The sequence below is a fragment of the Oncorhynchus kisutch genome, linkage group LG13 (genome assembly GCF_002021735.2).
Source record: "Oncorhynchus kisutch isolate 150728-3 linkage group LG13, Okis_V2, whole genome shotgun sequence".
Taxonomy (NCBI): Eukaryota; Metazoa; Chordata; class Actinopteri; order Salmoniformes; family Salmonidae; genus Oncorhynchus; species Oncorhynchus kisutch.
The window spans coordinates 28,037,769-28,058,127 of record NC_034186.2 but is presented as its reverse complement, the minus strand read 5'-3'; the positions used below and the strand labels follow the sequence as shown (position 1 = coordinate 28,058,127).

Sequence of the window (20,359 nt, the reverse complement as noted above, 5' to 3'; positions counted from 1 at the left end):
TGTGCGGCCCCAGTGTTGAGGATCAGCGGGGTGGAAATGTTGTTGCCTACCTTCACCACCTGGGGGCGGCCCGTCAGGAAGTCCAGTACCCAGTTGCACAGGGCGGGGTCGAGACCCAGGGTCTCGAGCTTGATGACGAGCTTGGAGGGCACTATGGTGACGGAAATCTCTGAAACTGGAAACACTTATCTCCCTCACTAGCTTTAAGCACCAACTGTCAGAGCAGCTCACAGATTACTGCACCTGTACATAGCCCACCTATAATTTAGCCCAAACAACTACCTCTTTCCCAACTGTATTTAATTTTTATTTATTTATTTATTTTGCTCCTTTGCACCCCATTATTTTTTTTTATTTCTACTTTGCACATTCTTCCATTGCAAAACTACCATTCCAGTATTTTACTTGCTATATTGTATTTACTTTGCCATCATGGCCTTTTTTGCCTTTACCTCCCTTCTCACCTCATTTGCTCACATTGTATATAGACTTGTTTATACTGCATTATTGACTGTATGTTTGTTTTTATTCCATGTGTAACTCTGTGTCGTTTTATCTGTCGAACTGCTTTGCTTTATCTTGGCCAGGTCGCAATTGTAAATGAGAACTTGTTCTCAACTTGCCTACCTGGTTAAATAAAGGTAAAATAAAAAAATAAAAAAATAAAATATGGTGTTAAATGCCGAGCTGTAGTCGATGAACAGCATTCTCACATAGGTATTCCTCTTGTCCAGATGGGTTAGTGCAGTGTGGTTGAGATTGCATCGTCTGTGGACCTATTTGGGCGGTAAGCAAATTGGAGTGGGTCTAGGGTGTTAGGTAGGGTGGAGGTGATATGGTCCTTGACTAGTCTCTCAAAGCACTTCATGATGACGGAAGTGAGTGCTACGGGGCGGTAGTCGTTTAGCTCAGTTACCTTAGCTTTCTTGGGAACAGGAACAATGGTGGCCCTCTTGAAGCATGTGGGAACAACAGACTGGGATAGGGATTGATTGAATATGTCCGTAAACACACCAGCCAGCTGGTCTGCGCATGCTCTGAGGGCGCGGCTGTGGATGCCGTCTGGGCCTGCAGCCTTGCGAGGGTTGACACGTTTAAATGTTTTCCTCACGTCGGCTGCAGTGAAGGAGAGTCCGCATGTTTTAGTTGCAGGCCGTGTCAGTGGCACTGTATTGTCCTCAAAGCGGGCAAAAAAGTTATTTAGTCTGCCTGGGAGCAAGACATCCTGGTCCGTGACTGGGCTGGTTTTCTTTTTGTAATCCGTGATTGACTGTAGACCCTGCCACATACCACTTGTGTCTGAGCCGTTGAATTGAGATTCTACTTTGTCTCTATACTGACGCTTAGCTTGTTTGATAGCCTTGCGGAGGGAATAGTTACACTGTTTTGTTTTCGGTGATGTTTCCGGTCACCTTGCCCTGATTAAAAGCAGTGGTTCGGGCTTTCAGTTTCACGCGAATGCTGCCATCAATCCACGGTTTCTGGTTTGGGAATGTTTTAATCGTTGCTATGGGAACGACATCTTCAACGCACGTTCTAATGAACTCGCTCACCGAATCAGCATATTCGTCAATGTTGTTGTCTGACGCAATACGAAACATATCCCAGTCCACGTGATGGAAGCAGTCATGAAGTGTGGAATCAGATTGGTCGGACCAGCGTTGAACAGACCTCAGCGCGGGAGCCTCTTTTTTTAGTTTCTGTCTGTAGGCAGGGATCAACAAAATGGAGTCGTGGTCAGCTTTTCCGAAAGGAGGGCGGGGCAGGGCCTTATATGCGTCGCGGAAGTTAGAATAGCAGTGATCCAAGGTTTTTCCAGCCCTGGTTGCGCAATCGATATGCTGATAAAATTTAGGGAGTCTTGTTTTCAGATTAGCCTTGTTAAAATCCCCTGCTACAATGAATGCAGCCTCCGGATAAATGGTTTCCAGTTTGCAAAGAGTCAAATCAAGTTTGTTCAGAGCCATCGATGGCATCGCTTGACTTGAAGTTTACTTCGATATGGTTATTATCTAAATATTTGCACAAAAGCTTTTTCACGTTCATTTTACCGACACAAAAATAATCACCCTATTAGCATATTTAGTTTTGTTTCGGTTTCCATCAGGCCTGTCATGATTTTTTTTTTTTACCAACGTGTACTTCACGTAGGTCTGTCTCCAACTCAACTGTTTAAAAAAACAAATTGTCGACCAAGAGTCTTCTGTTCTTTCAACTAATCAATTGGTCTAAATTTTAAAGTGTATTTTTCCATATAGACACCCATGTTTGAATAAAATTAACTATATATATATATATATATATATATATATATGCTATTTTGCCTGATGCTTTAAGCACTGCAATTAAACATCAAGACCCACAAATTACTAAAGAGGGAGCCAGAGATCCAATATAGCCTAACCAGAAGAACCTGTTTCCGAGTCCTCCTGCTGCTACTGGCAGTTTTTGTCGTTACTCTCTTGGAGTTGCTGGTAATAGGCTACACCAGCAGTCGGCAACAATTTTCGATTTGGAGTGCCAAGTTATTGTACCATTTCTACTGCTCTGTGTGCCAGTTATGATATTCACATGCACATTTTTGTGGAACATTTCATTTATAAGTCTTCATATCTCAAACTCGATGCCATGTGGTTAATGAAAATTCTATCTAAATGAAAATGATACAAGTAGTAACTTCTATTGCCATTGCCAATATGTAAAAATATGCTTACATAAAGCCAACATATAAAAACATTGCAGCCCGTAGGTAGAAAATATCCAGATGATTGAAATTCTGTTTTTTAAATAAGAATCCTATAAATCACATTTGTCTATGCATGACTGGTTTGCAAGGAACTTGAAGCATATTAACTTGGATCTGGGAGCAAACTTGCAACATTGTATTCTGGGCCCTCAGTTTCTGACACCAGTGAGCTCTGGACAGACGGCTGTAGGCTATTTGCGCAAGGGATAAGAGGCAATCAGGTAGGTCATATCAGAGCATGACATTTCTTCCCCTTTCATTCTGTGTGGTTATCAAAAGTGAGAAAACTGGAAAGATTTTTCAAGTAGGCTGACAATAGTTCCTCAATGTATTCTCAATGGATGTAAAAACAGACTTTGTTTAACCTGCTTTTTGCGGCAAAGAAAAATGCTTTGAAGTTCCACAGTGATTGTGAGTTAAGACAATCAGAAATAGTATCAGATCCCCAAATGGGCACATTTTATAAGTCTACATTTGCGCACAGACCAGGTAGCCTAGGCCTAGTTCTATACGTAATTGGGTGCGTGTCCTTACTCAAGATTGACAGGAGCGCTCCAAACTAAAGACACTAATTTGAAACTCCTAAATGGAATAAAATGAACTAAAACGTTTTCCTCAAGTGTAGCCTAGGTTGTGTGCTCTGCAAACAACGTGTCTACTCCTACAATGACAACGACGGTAAGACTGTAATAATAAGAATACTATACTGAATTCATTAACAGAAATATTAGTAACCAAACTAACATTGAATATTAGAAATTATGGTATTTAACAGTAAATGTGTTACTGGTGATACTAGTGTGCCATCCCAGCGGCCTCTGCAATGGATTAGTCCTTCATATTTATTTTTGGTAGGATGGTTGCTAGGGAACGAGAACATCGTCTATGGGCGGCAACCTCCTGTGTAGGTCACTCATTTTCAGTCACCCTTTGGCTGATGGTGTTACACCTCCCTTATTTTTTTGAACTTAAGCTTGAGGACAAATTTTTAATTTAAAAATATTTTTGTTATTATTTTTCTTCCCATAGGGCAAGTGGCAAAAAAAGTAAATGTCAAGCCCTGGAGTTGTTTCCTACCTTCACAACTTGGGGTCGGCCCGTCAGGAAGTCCAGGACCCAGTTGCACAGGGAGGGGTATTGACATAATACCCTGAGCTTAGTGATGATCTTGGAGGGCACTGGTGTTGCAAGCTGAACTCTTTCTCTTGTCCAGGTGTGCAGTTCAATGGTGATTGCGTTGTCCGTGGACCTGTTGGGGCGGTATACGTATATCTTACCGGGTAAGATGTAGGTGATATGATCCCTAACTAGCCTCAAAGCACTGCGGGCGATTTAGTTCAGTTACCTTTGTTCCTGTACCCAAGAAAGCAATGGTGGACATCTTGAAGCAAGTGGGGACAACAGGCTGGGATATGGAGAGATTACAGACACTCAAACACTCCAGCCAGCTGGTCTGCACATACTCTGATGTGTGTGCCCAAGCTTCATTGGAAGGGAGGAAATGATACCGCTTCCACAGGCTTTACCGTGCCTGTCAGTACCAGAGCCATGGCATTGTTCTAACTCAGCCTGTGAGTAGGGAGAGATGGTGTGTGTTTGAGAGAAAGGGAAAGTGTCTTTTACAGAGAGAGAGTGTGTGTTTTAGACGGGTGCCTGTGTTTTGTCAGGTTCCAGCACGTCGGCCCTCTAAAAGGCTATTCCACCCCAAATCCCTGGGGCCCGACTGGCACCTTATCCTGGGAAAAGGATGGTGTGGGTGTTACCCAGGTAGGGTGTGTGCTGTTACACTTGGTAGCTATTTGAACGTGAATGGCCAGGCTATGATTAGATTTCTCTCTAATAACCTATTTTGCTCCAGCGCAAAGCCCGTTGTATCTATTCCTTGACAAAAGCAGACACGTGCGGTCTGTCTGTCATCTTGTTAGACACACCAGAGTTAAAATGTCTGTTAGCTAGCTAGTAGTGTTGAGCTATTCGTGCTTTTGAGGTCCATTCAGTTTGGGTTAGATTATTTAAAAATAATTGCCGGTGTCGATAATTTAAAACGATAAATGAACTATGCATTATTTGGGTTGACTGCTGTAACACAGATTCTTTTTTTTGATACTCGTGCATTGAGGTGACTGCCCATTACTGCTATTCACTTACTAACCATAATTTATTCACATTACTATAGTTTAATACAATATTTCAGTTATATTATGTTTGTGTGCTATTCTGCTTTAACACGTTTTTTTTTAACACATTTAGATTATAAGCCTGAGAAAGAATAACGTGTTTTGCTCAGGCACCTGTGAGAGGCCCATTGTAGCTGTTCCTTGACAAAAGCAGACACACCTGTTGTCTGTCTGTTAGCTAGCTAGTGAACCTAAGACCTGTCTGATGAGTTATCTGTATAGTTGCCAGTTTCCCCCTGTGCTCCCTACTAGTGTTTCCCCCCCCACACTTTTGCTCAGTGTACACATGCTGCTCTTCCTTCAGAAAGACATGCATCAAAACTTTTATTAATTTGCACAATTTCTCATTTTATTTTGCTTGAAAATGACTACACATCGAAAATGACATTTGGTAGCAACTAGCTATGCTTGTATAGCTTTGAGCTGGATTTGTCTGTCTTTGCTATTTTATATTTGTTGTCGCTCGTTAGCATTGAGCCAACAGTATCTGATTTCTCTACTTGTTTGTGCTAATTTTATTAACCCATGGGCCTCTGACCAGAAGGCTTTCTTGCGTTTTTAGCGCCCCCTTCTGTGCTATGCGATTAATACAGTAAATCCCAGGATGAGAGAAGGATTGTATGACGATGAAAATCTGGATACCCCCCAAGCCTAATGTTTATCACTAATTAACCATTTATTCACATTACTTTAATAAAATGTTTTAGTTGTGTATTGTATACATTTTTTATTTGATTTCAATCCAAGTCATCATCTCTATAGAACTGCTGCCTATGCGCTCTGACAATTTCTGTAGTTCTGCAAAGTAAGGTATACTTTTATGACTGCTGAATACAAACTATTGATCACTTAGAATATGTATTTTCAGGTAGGGATCTCATGAACAGGGTTGCCGTGTCTTTTTATTCCAGCCAAATTGGGATACTTTGAAGAAAATGTATTGGTTTTTGGGCTACTTTGGAATTGCATGGCGGCCACCATGGCTATGGCTTAAAATAGAAATTTCACTGTGACCTGCTGCTCCTGACTATCAGGCAGTGACGCAGCCTGTTTCTGATTAAGGAGTAGGGAGGGCCGGAGGGGGGTGTGTGTTGACTGAGCGATGCAGCTTAGCCTTGAGGAGACAGCAGCATGCATGTTTTACCAGTTGTAGGTAGGCTATTTGTCATTATGGAGACACGTATTTCCAACACTTTTTCCATTAAACATATTAACACACTAGAATAGATGCGTGTCTAGAAATGACTGTGACAAAGCACAGGAAAACGACTAGGAGCTCTTAGAGTGCATTGCAAATATTCCCTCGGAGGTGGATTAAACCACATTCTGTCTGTCGATTTTCCTTATGGAAAACCGTATCAAGTGAAGGGTTTTACACATGCTAAATTCTTGGGTCTCGAGCGCAGTACGAGTGGAAATTTGAAATGGAAGTTATGGAGCTCCCTCGTGTGCGTCTGTAATTGGGAGAAGTTCACAAGGAAACTGACATTTACATTTTAAAAATTTATTTCACTTTTATTTAACCAGGTAGGCAAGTTGAGAACAAGTTCTCATTTACAATTGCGACCTGGCCAAGATAAAGCAAAGCAGTTTGACAGATACAACGACACAGAGTTACACATGGAGTAAAACAAACATACAGTCAATAATACAGTATAAACAAGTCTATATACGATGTGAGCAAATGAGGTGAGAAGGGAGGTAAAGGCAAAAAAGGCCATGGTGGCAAAGTAAATACAATATAGCAAGTAAAACACTGGAATGGTAGTTTTGCAATGGAAGAATGTGCAAAGTAGAAATAAAAATAATGGGGTGCAAAGAAGCAAAATAAATTAATTAAATACAGTAGGGAAAGAGGTAGTTGTTTGGGCTAAATTATAGGTGGGCTATGTACAGGTGCAGTAATCTGTGAGCTGCTCTGACAGTTGGTGCTTAAAGCTAGTGAGGGAGATAAGTGTTTCCAGTTTCAGAGATTTTTGTAGTTCGTTCCAGTCATTGGCAGCAGAGATCTGGAAGGAGAGGCGGCCAAAGAAAGAATTGGTTTTGGGGGTGACTAGAGAGATATACCTGCTGGAGCGTGTGCTACAGGTGGGAGATGCTATGGTGACCAGCGAGCTGAAATGTGGATAATGATACAGTTGCATTTCTTGGCCATCAATTAGCATATTAATTCCTATGCAGGCTACTGTAGCCTACCATTTTATACAATAAATATGTTGAAGAGATGATGATATCACTGGAGTCAATTTGTGCCACTTGTGTAGCCTACCTGGAGCTGGCAAACATATTTAATAAATAGCCTTTAACTTCAGTTCATTGTTGTTGTAGCCTTGTGTTATTATGCAATTATTAGTGGCTATATTTATTTAGAGAAATCGTAAGTTAATGTGACCATGATCACAATTGATATGTCGCAATTGCCGATCAGTTGATAGACTGCATGAAATTGAAGGTAAATCAGTCAGATTATGCTACAGGTAAAAAAAAAAAAACACTGGCTGTTGTTGACATGCATAGGCCAATTCAGTTCATATCCATATTTTTATATTTGATTAGGTGATTTGAAATGACAACCCCATCCTCAGTAGTCTGTTCCAGCAGGCTATTGGGCAATGGAAGCACTTCTCACCTCGAAGTTGCCTCGCTGTTCATGTTGAAAAAAATGAGTGGAACTAAGCAAGCTGCTACGTCATTATTCTTCCATATTTCCTAGGCTTCTCAGGGGCACTATGCTACCTGCATTTAGCTAACCAAATTGAAACGTTGGTCAATTTAGTAGTTTAAAACCTCCCAAAATAACTAACATTTCGGTTAATCGCTCAGCACTACTAGTTAGTGAACCTAAGGTGTGTCGGTCTCTGTTAGACAACTTCGGTTCCCTAGTTGGCTAGCTAGTAGGGATGTGCATATCGCATATATCTGCCTTTCAAGACGATTCGATCCGTATCTAAGTACATGGGCTCCGATACATACAGGAACAGTACATTTCAGTTAGAAATTCGGTTTGAGTAGGGGAATGAATTGGTGCGATATGATTTGATGCACTCACATTTGTTGCATAAACACATTATTTTCTATAAAAAAATCTGCCGGTCATGAGCTGGGCCTCTGAGTTGACTTCTGTGTGTGTTAGGGCAGCACAATTAATCAAATTCAGATCAAAATTGCAATTTTGAGATGTGCAATAGCCATATCCCAAGCGGCTGATATGTTCTCTTTTCTATGACACTGTTAATACAACAAAAACTAGACGATGGTACAACCTCCAATGAGAGACGCAGGATTCTGTTCATTCACGATCTACATGCACATCTACATGATTGATTTCGCAAGTTAAGTCTCCCCCAGCTAATTTATGTTTGATTTAGCAACATCCTTGTTTGTGTGTGCCCGGTCTGCTGTGCTGCTCTGCAGTCTGTTGCCTCTCAGCGGCGCCGCCTCCGCTGGCTGCTGCGTGCGTGCGTGTGTGTGCACCGCCTCTCCATGCTCCTTCCCTCACCACTCTTCCTTCTAGGCTCTGGGTCCTTTCCCCGCTGCTGCTGCTGAAGCGAGTGAAGTGATTTTATTAAACTAGTTCCTTGTTGTTAAAGTTGCAATATGTAACTTCTTTGCCGACCTGACCAAATTCGCATAGAAATGTGGGGTTTATAGATCTCATTCTCATTGAAAGCAAGTCTAAGAAGCGGTAGATATGTTCTGTGCGCTATTTCTATGCTTTCCGCGTTTAAGTTTTTGCTCCTTTTACTTTCGATTTTGCACACCAGCTTCAAACAGCTGAAAATAACATATTTTTAGTAATAGCTTTTAGTAATTTCACAGCAGTTTAGATGGTACAATGATTCTCTACATGATGGATCTTTTTCACAAACTGAAATTGGGCAAACGATAGACACAGCGAGGCTTAATGTAAGGCTACTCCCATGTAATGTCTTAACTTTGGCAGACTAATGACACTTGTCGTTTCAATAAATGTATTCAGTGGCGTCACGTGTTATTAGCATACTTGGCTGTCACAACAAATTATTTGCATGGTACTTATTCTGCCACTGCCAGTAAAGCTGTTACATTATACTTAAGTCTGTTTGTTTACCCCAAGTTTTTTCACCGGTTAACTTATGCTAGTTGAAGTTAATCTTGATCTAATTTGCTAGTCTTAGATATGTCTTGTAACTATACTGAACAAAAATATAAACAACATGCAACAATTTCAATGATTTTACTGAGTTAGAGTTCATGTAAGGAAATCTGTCAAATGAAATAAGTTCAGTAAGGCCCTAAACTATGGATTTCACATGACTGGGCAGGAGCCTGGGAGGGCACTGGGGAGTCGGGCCCAGCCAATCAGAATTGAGTTTTTTCCCCACAAAGGGGCTTTATTACAGATAGAAATACTCCTCAGTTTCATCAGCTGTTTGTGTGGCTGGTCTCAGGCGATCCTACAGATGAAGAAGCCAGATGTGGAGGTCCAGGGCCGGTGTGGTTACACGTGGTCTGCAGTTGAGGCTGGTTGGACATGTTGCCTAATTCTCTAAAATGACATTGGAGGCACTGTCTACAAAAGGCATGGATTTTTTTTATTGGGCATTACAGCAGCACACAGGGGATGCTGCCGGGAAATTAAAGACATTATACATTTCTTGTCAATTTGTGAATGAGAGGTTGAAGTGTGTGCATCCTGAGCACATAAAGCAGAATTCATGCCTTTTCATGCAACTTTTTTCAAATCATCATCAGAAGGACCTTTCATTGTTAGAATGTATTAAAAATCCAAACATATAGCCCAACATTTTTATCACAACTAAAGTTGCATAATTAATTAAATGTAAGCATATATGAGGACCCGTTTCCGCATCTGCACACTCCCTCAAATCGTTTGGAGAAAATATCCTTTCCATTGTATTCAATGGTATTTCATAGTATTTCATACTATAAAATAATAATGGACTAGTGTTACCCACAGCCATATGGCATGACCAGATCAGGGCCTAACATAAGGACAGCTCAGTATGCTATTCTGTTCTTCTGAAATAGACTACATTTTCTTAATGTTTCTTTAGACCTGTCTAAAATAAGTCATGTATTTATTGTGATGGTGTAGGCTTTATTACATGCATTATTAGACAACATTTCCGCTCTAGGTAGGACACACACATTCCACACTATCTCTGCTTTGAACTGTCAATTGATTTCAGGAATCAGTCACCGATATTGGGTAACCACTGCTTAGTCTGTTGGTCTATGTTGAACAATGATATTACTGCATCTGACTATGAAGAGATGGTGACTGACTGACTGATTTTGTCAACTGCAGTCCAGGAGAGGTTGTTCCTATATCTATAGCGCCATGGCTCAATATGGGATCAATGAGGTGTCACACACACTCACACCTTTGTGAAATTTCAGGACGTTTTGGGGAGTAAAAATGTTTGACAATTAAGTCCTATTTTCCCTAACCCCGTAAGTTTAAAATGGCATTTAAAAAAATTCAGGGCATGAAAAAAAGTTTTCATACCCTTTCAGGACATTGGGGTGATTTGCTAGGACATCCGGATAAGGTTGGAAAACAAGTACACACACCAGGGCGCCAGACAATTTGGCGCCAGACAACGTGACCGAGAAGATTTTGATTTACTGGGTATTTGAGAAATATACCAGACATCCATATGCTTTGGGTGCGAAACGCATTAGAGCGTCCAGCCACGGTGCTCTAAATCACATTTAGATTATTGTAATTCATTTTAACATAGTAGAAATTAGTCTGTAAATATGACAGGTGTTATTGAAAAGCAAAACATTGCCTCTCTTCATACCTGCGATAAATAAATGAATATTTTTTTTTTTAAATAAAATAAACATTTAGCCCAGAAGAACAAGTTGCCTATGCAGTAATAAAACTTCAAATATAATAGTTGTTTATCTTCTGCGGGAGTAAAAATGGAAATGCGTGCTCACACAACTAACACGTTTCCAAGCATTATTAGCCTATGAAGTATATTTGCCTTTGACGTTGGAGCATATCAACTGGTATAGTATTTCCATCAATGACTAAAAAGCTTTATTTTGCAATGGATTTGTATTTTATTTTTGTTGGTCCAAAAGCCATGACACACACACACAGAGGATCACAATGGCCTTAATAACGTCCCTGCTATTGGTATTCATGTCAGCTGAGCCTGATAGCTAGAGGCAATATGCATTTAATGTTGTGATGGGAGTGGGATGGGGTAATGCTGCTGTTATTAACCCACATTATTCTAAAGGTAAATAAATATGAATTAGGTGACTTTTTGACATAATCCCTTTTGATTGAAACAAACCTTTCCATACATGTTTGCCCAAGTGACTTTGGACCTGAATGCCAGAACTTTCAGGAGATGTAGGTCCTCAAAGTTGCCCCATTTTGCATATCATGCCATGAGACATCAATGTCTTCATCACTCGAATAGTTCAACGGTTGAGTTTGATATCATTTAAAAGCTCACAAGCTCACACATTTTTAGATCATTGACATTTTTAAAGTAATGTTTTTTTTGTATAAAATAATGAAATGGTGACAACTAAGCTTTTAAATGATTTAAATCGCAACTGTTTTATGTAGTGATGGAGACATGGATACATTTATGTAGTGATGGAGACATATGAATGTTTGGGCATTCAGATCCAAAAAGTCACTTTCTGACAACTTCTACAATGGGCCAATATGTATGGAAGGTTTTGTTCAAATCAAAAAGGGTGTTGTCAAAAAGTGATTGAATTCAAATGGATTTACCCCTAGTTCTAGCTTCACTTGACAGTTGACTGTCTCACTGATATGATATCGGCTTGGAACGTTGAAGTTGGATGCTTAAGGATCCTTGATGTTCTGCGTGTCTGTAGTGTAGACAGATAAAACCCTGTAAGACTCATAAAGGAGCAGATGGAGTTCTCAGCCGGTTTCCTAGGAGTACGATTCAGTGACCGCTCTTCTGGCTATTGTTCCCCTGCCTTATTACTTCACACATTACCTGACTGTTGTGGAGAGTCAATCTGTACTGACTGCTGCTGCTGTACCACATTTCCTCCCTCTATTCCTTCTTGTCTGTCGCTGAGCTCCAGCCTCCAGTCTTCAGCAGGAGAAGCTGGGATGAGGCCAGGCTGGCTGCTCCCCTGTGACCCACAAATCAGGCCAGACTTGTGCACATGTTACACACACAGTGTGCACAACTCACACGTGACAGCCTTCTGCTCTGGGACCCTAACCTCTTCCTCTGTCTGTCCGTCTGCATCTATTAGTTTTCCCCCTCCATAGGCTGCTGGTGTCAGGATCTGTAGAAAGAACCCGGTTATGGTCTGAGTGTTGGTGTCAGTGTTGGTTTATCATAGATGTGTCTGTGTCTCACTGGGGGAATGTGCCACTGCCAGGCTAGGAGAGGTGAGGAGAACAGACTGGCTGCACAGCCTGAGCTCTAATTATCAACCGGAGAGGGGGACCGGGAGGGGATAGGGTGCCTGTGTCTGTGCCCATGCATGTGGCTAAAAAAAGCCAAATCGCACTACCAAGGTCAGAGCTACTGATTAGGGACCAGTGTATTTTTTGCAAATGGGCTGGAGCCAGGCTAACAGCAAGTCGTGTGTGTGTACATCTACGTGTGTGCGTAGATAAGTACGTAGATGTGCGCACACACATGCGTACGTAGACGAGCGCACACAAGTAGGTAGGTCTACCTGGGCAGGCGGGCTTGGGCGCGTCTACCTGGGGTTGTTTGAGTGTTGTGATAGTGTGTTAGAGCAGCACAGACTCTCTACTTCTCAATCTTCATCACCATCATACTTTTCAACACCAGGGACTGAAACTTCACAGCCATTGTGGCTTTATGCCCTGATCATTTCCACTATCAGCTGTCAATCATCCATCTCTGTTAATGTTCTCCAGTGACCTCCTGTTACTCCCACTCAGTCAATAGTAACTCTCCCCTGGGGCTGGCCTTTTTAAACCGTCTGTCTGCCCTTGGCCAGTCTGCCCTCCCATTGGCTCTTGCTGCCTGTCTGTTGCAGATTATTAATAATCATGTTTCACTGGGATGCTGAGGTGTGTGTGAGGCAAAGTCGTCATTTGGTTTTCGGTCTGTAGAAAAGCACCATGGTTGCTAGGAAACCAAGATGCAGGCAGGTGGCGTGAGCTGCCTTGGCAAATGACTGGATTCTGCAAACTGTGTGTGTCCCCTCTAGCTGTGTTGCCATAAAATGCTCACATAGATGAGACGGCCTACTTGATGAGGGTCTCTCTTGGGACCAGCAGCCCCCTTTTCTAATGTGAATCTGAGCTTCCTTTCCCACTCAGTGAGCTTCCTTCCCCCTGGCTCAGGGGGAACCAATGGCATGTTAAGTGATGGTGTGAAGAGGCTTTCACTGTGGATGGCGTGTGCTCAGACACCGTCCTGAATAACAGGACACTCACACCTCTCTTGTGCCCCTAACCTGCTGTGTGACAGTGTGTATCGACCTGCTTACAGTGGCAGGCATGCAGCCACATGCTGTGTGTTTGAGTCATTATTGTGTGTGACTGGCTCAGTTGCCCCTCTCAGCTCCTGTTCAATTCTCCCCCGACTGACAAAATGAGTTCTGAGTTTGCCTAGGCTACATGTTAATGTCACTGTTACTAACTGTTCAGCAATGGCACTTGATGAAAATTGACTAATGTTGATGCTATTCACTCTGGCTGTAAGACTATAAAAGAGATGTATGCTATCATGTATTTCTCAGTGTGCTCAGCACAGTGAGTACACTGACCCACTTTGGGCCTGTGCAGTCTGCACAGTTTATAAATGCATGAGACTGGCTCGCATAGACACACACACAGTGCTGCTTTAATGCTCAATGTTTCTACAACTAGGCTTATCTGTCTGCAGAAATGAAAGCTTATTAGAGATGCATATGATTTACTGTGATCTGTGGGATTTAGCTTAGTGTGAGTGTATGAGAAAAGCCACACATTAAGGGTGTCATAGACCCTGTCCTGCACTGCTGGGGGACTGCTGGCTATAAGACACTCACAGCTTTTCACTGACACGCATGACCTCACACTGTCACATGCCTGTTCATTTACTGGATGTCTGTCAGTGGCTGTTCTTTCTCTGTGGGTGTGAGGCCTCTGTTGTCCTCACGCACAGGCCCCGTATTTGTAAATACACACACCCTGAGTAGAGGCAGATGACCATATGGTTTTCAGTTTCAGCTAATTTCTGTTGTAGAGGAGCTCCCTGGGGCTTAGAGGACAAGATGGGCACATGAGAAGGAGGGAAGAGACCGGGCCCACTGGCTGAAGAGCTGAGGGTGAGGAGAGGTTTGTTGAGTGACAGGTCAACAGGAGAGGGAGTGAGGGAAGGTCAGCATTTTAAAATGTGTATTTTTCCATATAGACACATGCACTGAGATTGTCTGATGCTTTCAAATGCACTGTCTGATTAACACACAAATGACGAGTGAGTCCGACCGCAATAGATTTGATTGTGTCTGGTCGGTCTGAAATGACAGTGACTGACTAGCACCCGTTGTCTCCTCCTGCTGTAGCGACCACCACAGAATATCAAGTGTTTATAGTGTTGTCTCTCTCTCCTCCCTGCTGCAGTCACCACCACAGAACATCAACAGTGTTTACCATGCTGTCCATGTTGCTGAAGCTGCAACGTAATTACAAGTTCTGTTACCAAAATCACTCATTTGTTTAGGAAAAACATTCCCTCAACTCTTGCTCTCGTTAAGTGACATGTATGCATGTGACCAATAGGCTATATGTCAGGCTCTATCATAATCGCATCAATAAATTGGTTATAATGAACTCAGAAAACGTACACATTGACAGAAATGGATGCAGAGGCTGTGACAAACTCAAAACGGGGGAATGTTCACTGGTTGCTCGGGAGGGAATGGGGAAGTCGGATGTGTGGAATAAATTTGACTAGTTGTGGAAAATACTGGAGATCAAGAAAAAGGACCAAGCTGGAGATGAAGAAAAAGGACCAAGCACTGCGTGCATATTATGTGTGCCAAACAGGTGCTGTTAAATTATATTGTCATATTTCTGACCATTTGGAACAATGTAAACACATTTATTACAGCAAAGACTAAAAACATGGCATAAATTCCTATTTATTGTTTACGCTAATTATTCAATTGATTTTGTTTTAAAACTAAAATGCTTGATTGCATTTAAAATCATGACTGACTCGTATGCTGTGTGATGCCATGAACGAATGAATGATTGATTGGTACAGTAGCCTATATAACCATTGAAATATAGGCCTAAGTGAGTTACGGTATTAAGACTAAGCAGGATGCGCTCTTAGGCCTGCAGCCCGATGGTGGTTTTTAAAGGCTGCTATCCTAAGCCTGCTAATTATGACATTACTTATTATTGTAATGATGATCATAATAGTAATAATAACAATGAGAGAAACAAAATGGAGTGTTATTATAAATAGTTTTTCTGACAATTTGTGGTTGTCAGTAGACAAACAGTAGACAAATTTGTGAAATTGTTCATCCGGCATGTAGTTGTGTGAGGCTTGGTGCTCACAGAATCAGTAGGCTATTAAACAAACTCCGTCTTTATTTATGGATGATTTATAAAGGCACTTTTTAACTTAAGCTATTGATTTTTAGACCTAATTAAAGTTGGCTTCATCTCTGCTCACTTTGACAATTAAGGCAAGGGCTGTTTTCTCGTCTCCTAACTCTGCTGCTGCCTCTGCCACATTGTTCTCAGGGCTGTTTTCTCGTCTCCTAACTCTGCTGCTGCCTCTGCCACATTGTTCTCAACACCATTATGCTGTTTAACTTTGCTATTGTTCACATAGCAACTTGGTCTAGGAAAAGGCGCCAATACAACACACAGCACATGGATGTTTCAGAACGGGGAACAGCAACCGCAATCCAATGCGGGAGAAAGCACGTTTTTAATCAAATATAATTTTTAGTAGTGTTTGCAGCATTGTTCTTACTTAATATAACCATATACAATTTCAGTAGCTCATGTCTCAGTGATGGACTGTGCCATCCCCACAGCCTACACAATGGAATAGTCCACTCTGACAGGCGCCAATCAAACAGGTGTCTTGTACACCACAATGTTTTTTTTTTTTTTTTTTTGGTTGCTGCTCGACTAGAGATCTCGGTCAACCAAACAATGGACCAGTCGACTAAATGGGGTCAGCCCTACTGGAAATAGTACAGTGTACTGAAGGGTTTTACTGCGAGACAGGGCGGGAGGGCATCGAGCAGGGCCCTCAACCCTGTTCCTAGAGAGCTACCCTCCTGTAGGTTTTCGTTGTAACAAACCAGATTCAGTTTATGAACCAGCTAATTATTATAATGTGCTAGATTAGGGTTGGAGGGAAAACCTATAGGATAGCAGCTCTCCAGGAAGGGGGTTGGAGAGCCCTGGGATAGAGAACAGGGGAGGGGATTTAGAGGGACTTGCTAGGCCTGGCTGTTGAGTCAGGATGATGAGTCATTGTGTTTCCAGGGGCCCCAATCTTTCCTCTTCAACACTTCCCCTGCTACATGCCCCAACATGAGGCTTTATCCCTCTACCCCTCCTCTTCTCCATTCAGGAGCTGTCTGGTTCATCTCCGGATTGCTCAGAGGCAGGAACATCAGCTGATCCACACATTCCCAAATACAAAGCGCATTATCCAACAGTCACTCGACCAACTGGGATCTAGGAGGGGGTGATGTGTTCATCAGAGCTCTGAGATGCTGTGTTAATGTGGACTCATCTCTGTGTGTGGCTCTACTTATCAGCAGCCAGATTAATAGATCAATATTTTTTTTTACCCCTTTTTCTCCCCAATCTCGTGGTATCCAATTGGTAGTTAGTCTTGTCTCATCGCTGCAACTCCCGTATGGACTCGGGAGAGGCAACGGTCGAGAGCCATGCGTCGCCCGAAACGCAACCCAGCCAAACCCCACTTCTTCACAATGCCCACTTAACCCAGAAGCCAGCCGTACCAATGTGTCGGAGGAAACACCGTACACCTGGCAACCGTGCCTGGCTCTCCACAGGAGTCGCTAGTGCGCGATGGGACAAGGACATCCCTGCCCGGCCAAACCCGGGCGACGCTGGGCCAGTTGTGCGCCGCCACATGGGTCTCCCGGTCGTGGCCGCCTGCGACAGAGCCTGGACTCGAACCCAGACTCTCTAGTGGCACAGCCTTAGACGACTGCACCACTCGGGAGGCCCAGCAGCCATATTTGTGTTTATGACGTGTTATAAAATATTTTTATGATGTCAGGAAAGTGTATTTAATCAACCGGGTGTATTTTCTACCCATTTTTGTACTCTGAGCCTTGGAGTGGTTGTTTCCCTTGCTCTGCATGGGTAACGCTGCTTCGAGGGTGGCTGTTGTCATTGTGTTCCTGGTTCAAGCCCAGGGAGTAGCGAGGAGAGGGACGGAAGCCATACTGTTACACTGGCAATACTAAAGTGCCTATAAGAATATCCAATAGCCAAAGGTTAATGAAATACAAATGGTATAGAGAGAAATAGTCATAATTCCTATAACTACAACCTAAAACTTCTTACCTGGGAATATTGAAGACTCATGTTAAAAGGAATCACCAGCTTTCATATGTTCTGAGCAAGGAACTTAAACGTTAGCTTTCTTACATGGCACATATTGCACTTTTACGTTCTTCTCCAACACTTTGTTTTTGCTTTATTTAAAACAAGTTGAACATGTTTCATTATTTATTTGAGGCTAAATGTATTTTATTGGTGTATATATTAAGTTAAAATAAGTGTTCATTCAGTATTGTTGTAATTGTCATTATTACAAATAAAATAAAATAAATTTGCCGATTTTAATCGGTACCGGCGTTGAAAAAATCATAATCGATCGACCTCTAGTCTCTACTGCTCCTGCTGTCTCTAGAGAGTTGAAAACAGCAGGTCTGGTGAACAGGTCAGGGTTCCATAGCCGCACTATTACATTGGGGGGGGGGGGGGGGGAGAAATTGTCATCCTCTGGGGTCGTAGCATAATAATGGCCTACGCAGCATTTTTATACATGACCCTTTAAGCATGATGATGTTAATTTCTTTATTAACTGAGGAATCTCACCTTTGTGGAAGCACCTGCTTTCAATATACTTTGTATCATTAATTTATTCAAGTGTTTCCATTATTTTGGTAGTTACCTGTACCTTAGCAACAATCTTTCTCGTCTCTGCTCATCCTTCTTGTCTCGTGTGTTTCTCTCTCGCTCTCGTCTGTATCTCTCTCCACATCTGAAGTGAATTTCTTACCAGTTTCATCCACAAGGTGGCAGTGTTGATCCAGGGTCTGATAAATTAAGCATTCGATTTTTACATTTGAGTCATTTAGCAGACATGGGTTTACATGTAGTTTCTCTCTTGTCATTGTAATTGTTTGTGTGTCCAGAGTGCACACACTGAGGATGAGGAGTGGTCTCCTGCACTAACAGACTGATGGTGTGGGAATGATGGACCTCCCCAATGGCCAATCAAGCATCACCACTGCCTCTGAGGTGAGACACACACACCTTTATCCCCTAAACTCCTTACATTCTAATTATTAACATTTTGGCAATGAAGCCCTTTATCTACTTTCCCAGAGTTAGATGAACTCGTAGATACCGTTTTTAGTACATAAAGGAAGTAGGAAAGGCCTCTTGCCAAAATCTTGAAGTATCCCTTTAATTTCTGTGTCCGTGCAGGGCTTGAACATAAGTGCACTGTAGTGTTCCCCCAGGAGAGGTTTGGGAAACACTGATATAAAGAGCATTGTGGGTGTCAATCAAACCCCTATTTCTTTGAGCTTTTAGTTTCCCATGTTCCCTGTCCTAACGTGCATGTTTCCAGAAGAGCAGCAGCTCAGAGTCTCTCAGTGAGAAGGGTTCTGAACTGAAGAAGAGTTTTGATGCCGTCGTCTTCGATGTCCTGAAGGTCACCCCGGAGGAGTATGCAGTAAGTAGCTACCTATCCAACATATTGTGTTTGTGTGTGTAAGGAATATTACTTATGTGACCGTGAGACACAAGAGGGAAGGGGAATGACAATGATGCATCTGGGACAGTCTTTGAGAAGGAGGTGTAAGTGGGTGAGTTCAGTAAGAATTGATGTGTGTTGGCAGGAGGGGACACTCGCCCTAATTTCCTCTGACATGCTCAATAGAACAAGGCCTATCTAAAAGCTACAGCTCCCAGCCTCAGATGGATCAAAACAGTCTGCCTTAATATCCTAGACAGTCAGTTTCCATGACGTCAGACAACATAAACCAGCTCACTGCGTATTATAGACGATCACTCTGTAGAGTATAACGAATGGCCTGTCATTTACCTGCTTTTCCCTGAAAAGCCAAAGCGCTGTATATTATTTATTGGAGATTTAGATCCATTGTCTGACTGGTTTTTCTGCAGACGGTACGGTTAGAGCATTACTGCAACACCTCTGTTTTTTGATGTGATTAGTGCAGCAGCTCCTTATCGCTGACACAGGTCCTCTGGTTAAGTATTTAGGAAGATTCCATACTCTATGTTCTAGGCATAACTCTAGTTTGAGCCACTTCTCACTTTTGGGAGTCCCCTCCCCTGCACTACCCAGCTAGACAGACAGGGAGCACTACCCTTTCATGTTCAAAGATCAAATAGGGGGTGCTTATATTTGTCCTATTTCACAAATGTGAGAGTGTGTAACCTGTACAAGTGTATGGTGTGAAATGGAAATGTGTTTTTTGTATATCCCACTCTACCTGAGAGCAATTAGGGGTAAGGGCAATTCCACGGTAGCGAAATTATGATTTAGGAGCTCTAATGCTATAATTATATAACCGGCGTTTCGAATGCCAAACTGTCTTAATCAGGGTAATTGTTTTAAATGTATTTCAAACGAATTTTGTTTAACAAACCATACAAGTACTACTTTTACATTTTCCACTGAAAAATGTACATAAACTAATTTAGTGGAACATCTGTGCAGAATTAATCTAAAATCTCTCCGGGTTGTATGCGGCCACGTTTTCCTAAAACTAAATATTCGCTCTGAATTAAGATTCATAGGTGTCTGCAGAAAGAATGGGGTGTCAACTATGACATGGCACCTTGAGTTTGAAAAGATATATTTTGGTTATTAAGTAAGTGAAGTGAATTTACACCCGATAATGGAATTACATCATGGGTCCCTCATCTGTACGATACCGAAATGCATAATTATGAATATCAATGACATTCTCAAGTTTGGATAACACAGTAGAGTACAGTACAATCCAGCAGAGTAGAGTTCAGTGCTGTAGATAATACACTTATGTGAGAACAAAAATATAAACTCAACGTGCAACAATTTCAAAGATTTTACTGCGTTGAAGTTCATATAAGGATATTAGTCTATTGAAATAAATAAATTAGGCCCTAATCTATGGATGATTTGGAGTACAGATGTAC

General features: G+C 42.0%; 1 protein-coding gene across 4 annotated transcripts in view; it reads left to right on the top strand.

Annotated features, from left to right (window-relative positions):
• The window catches only part of ralgps2 (Ral GEF with PH domain and SH3 binding motif 2), a 146,409-nt gene that overhangs the window by 22,750 nt on the left and 103,300 nt on the right, over nucleotides 1-20,359 (top strand). For 3 of the 4 annotated variants that reach the window (XM_031785929.1, XM_020499236.2, XM_031785930.1), the window contains exons 2-3: nucleotides 18,343-18,448; nucleotides 18,783-18,887. In XM_031785929.1, the coding sequence (XP_031641789.1) occupies nucleotides 18,401-18,448; nucleotides 18,783-18,887 (153 nt within the window). In that variant the 5' untranslated portion in view covers nucleotides 18,343-18,400. The remainder of the gene's footprint in view (nucleotides 1-18,342; nucleotides 18,449-18,782; nucleotides 18,888-20,359) is intronic. The other variant, XM_031785928.1, reaches the window with a different exon arrangement.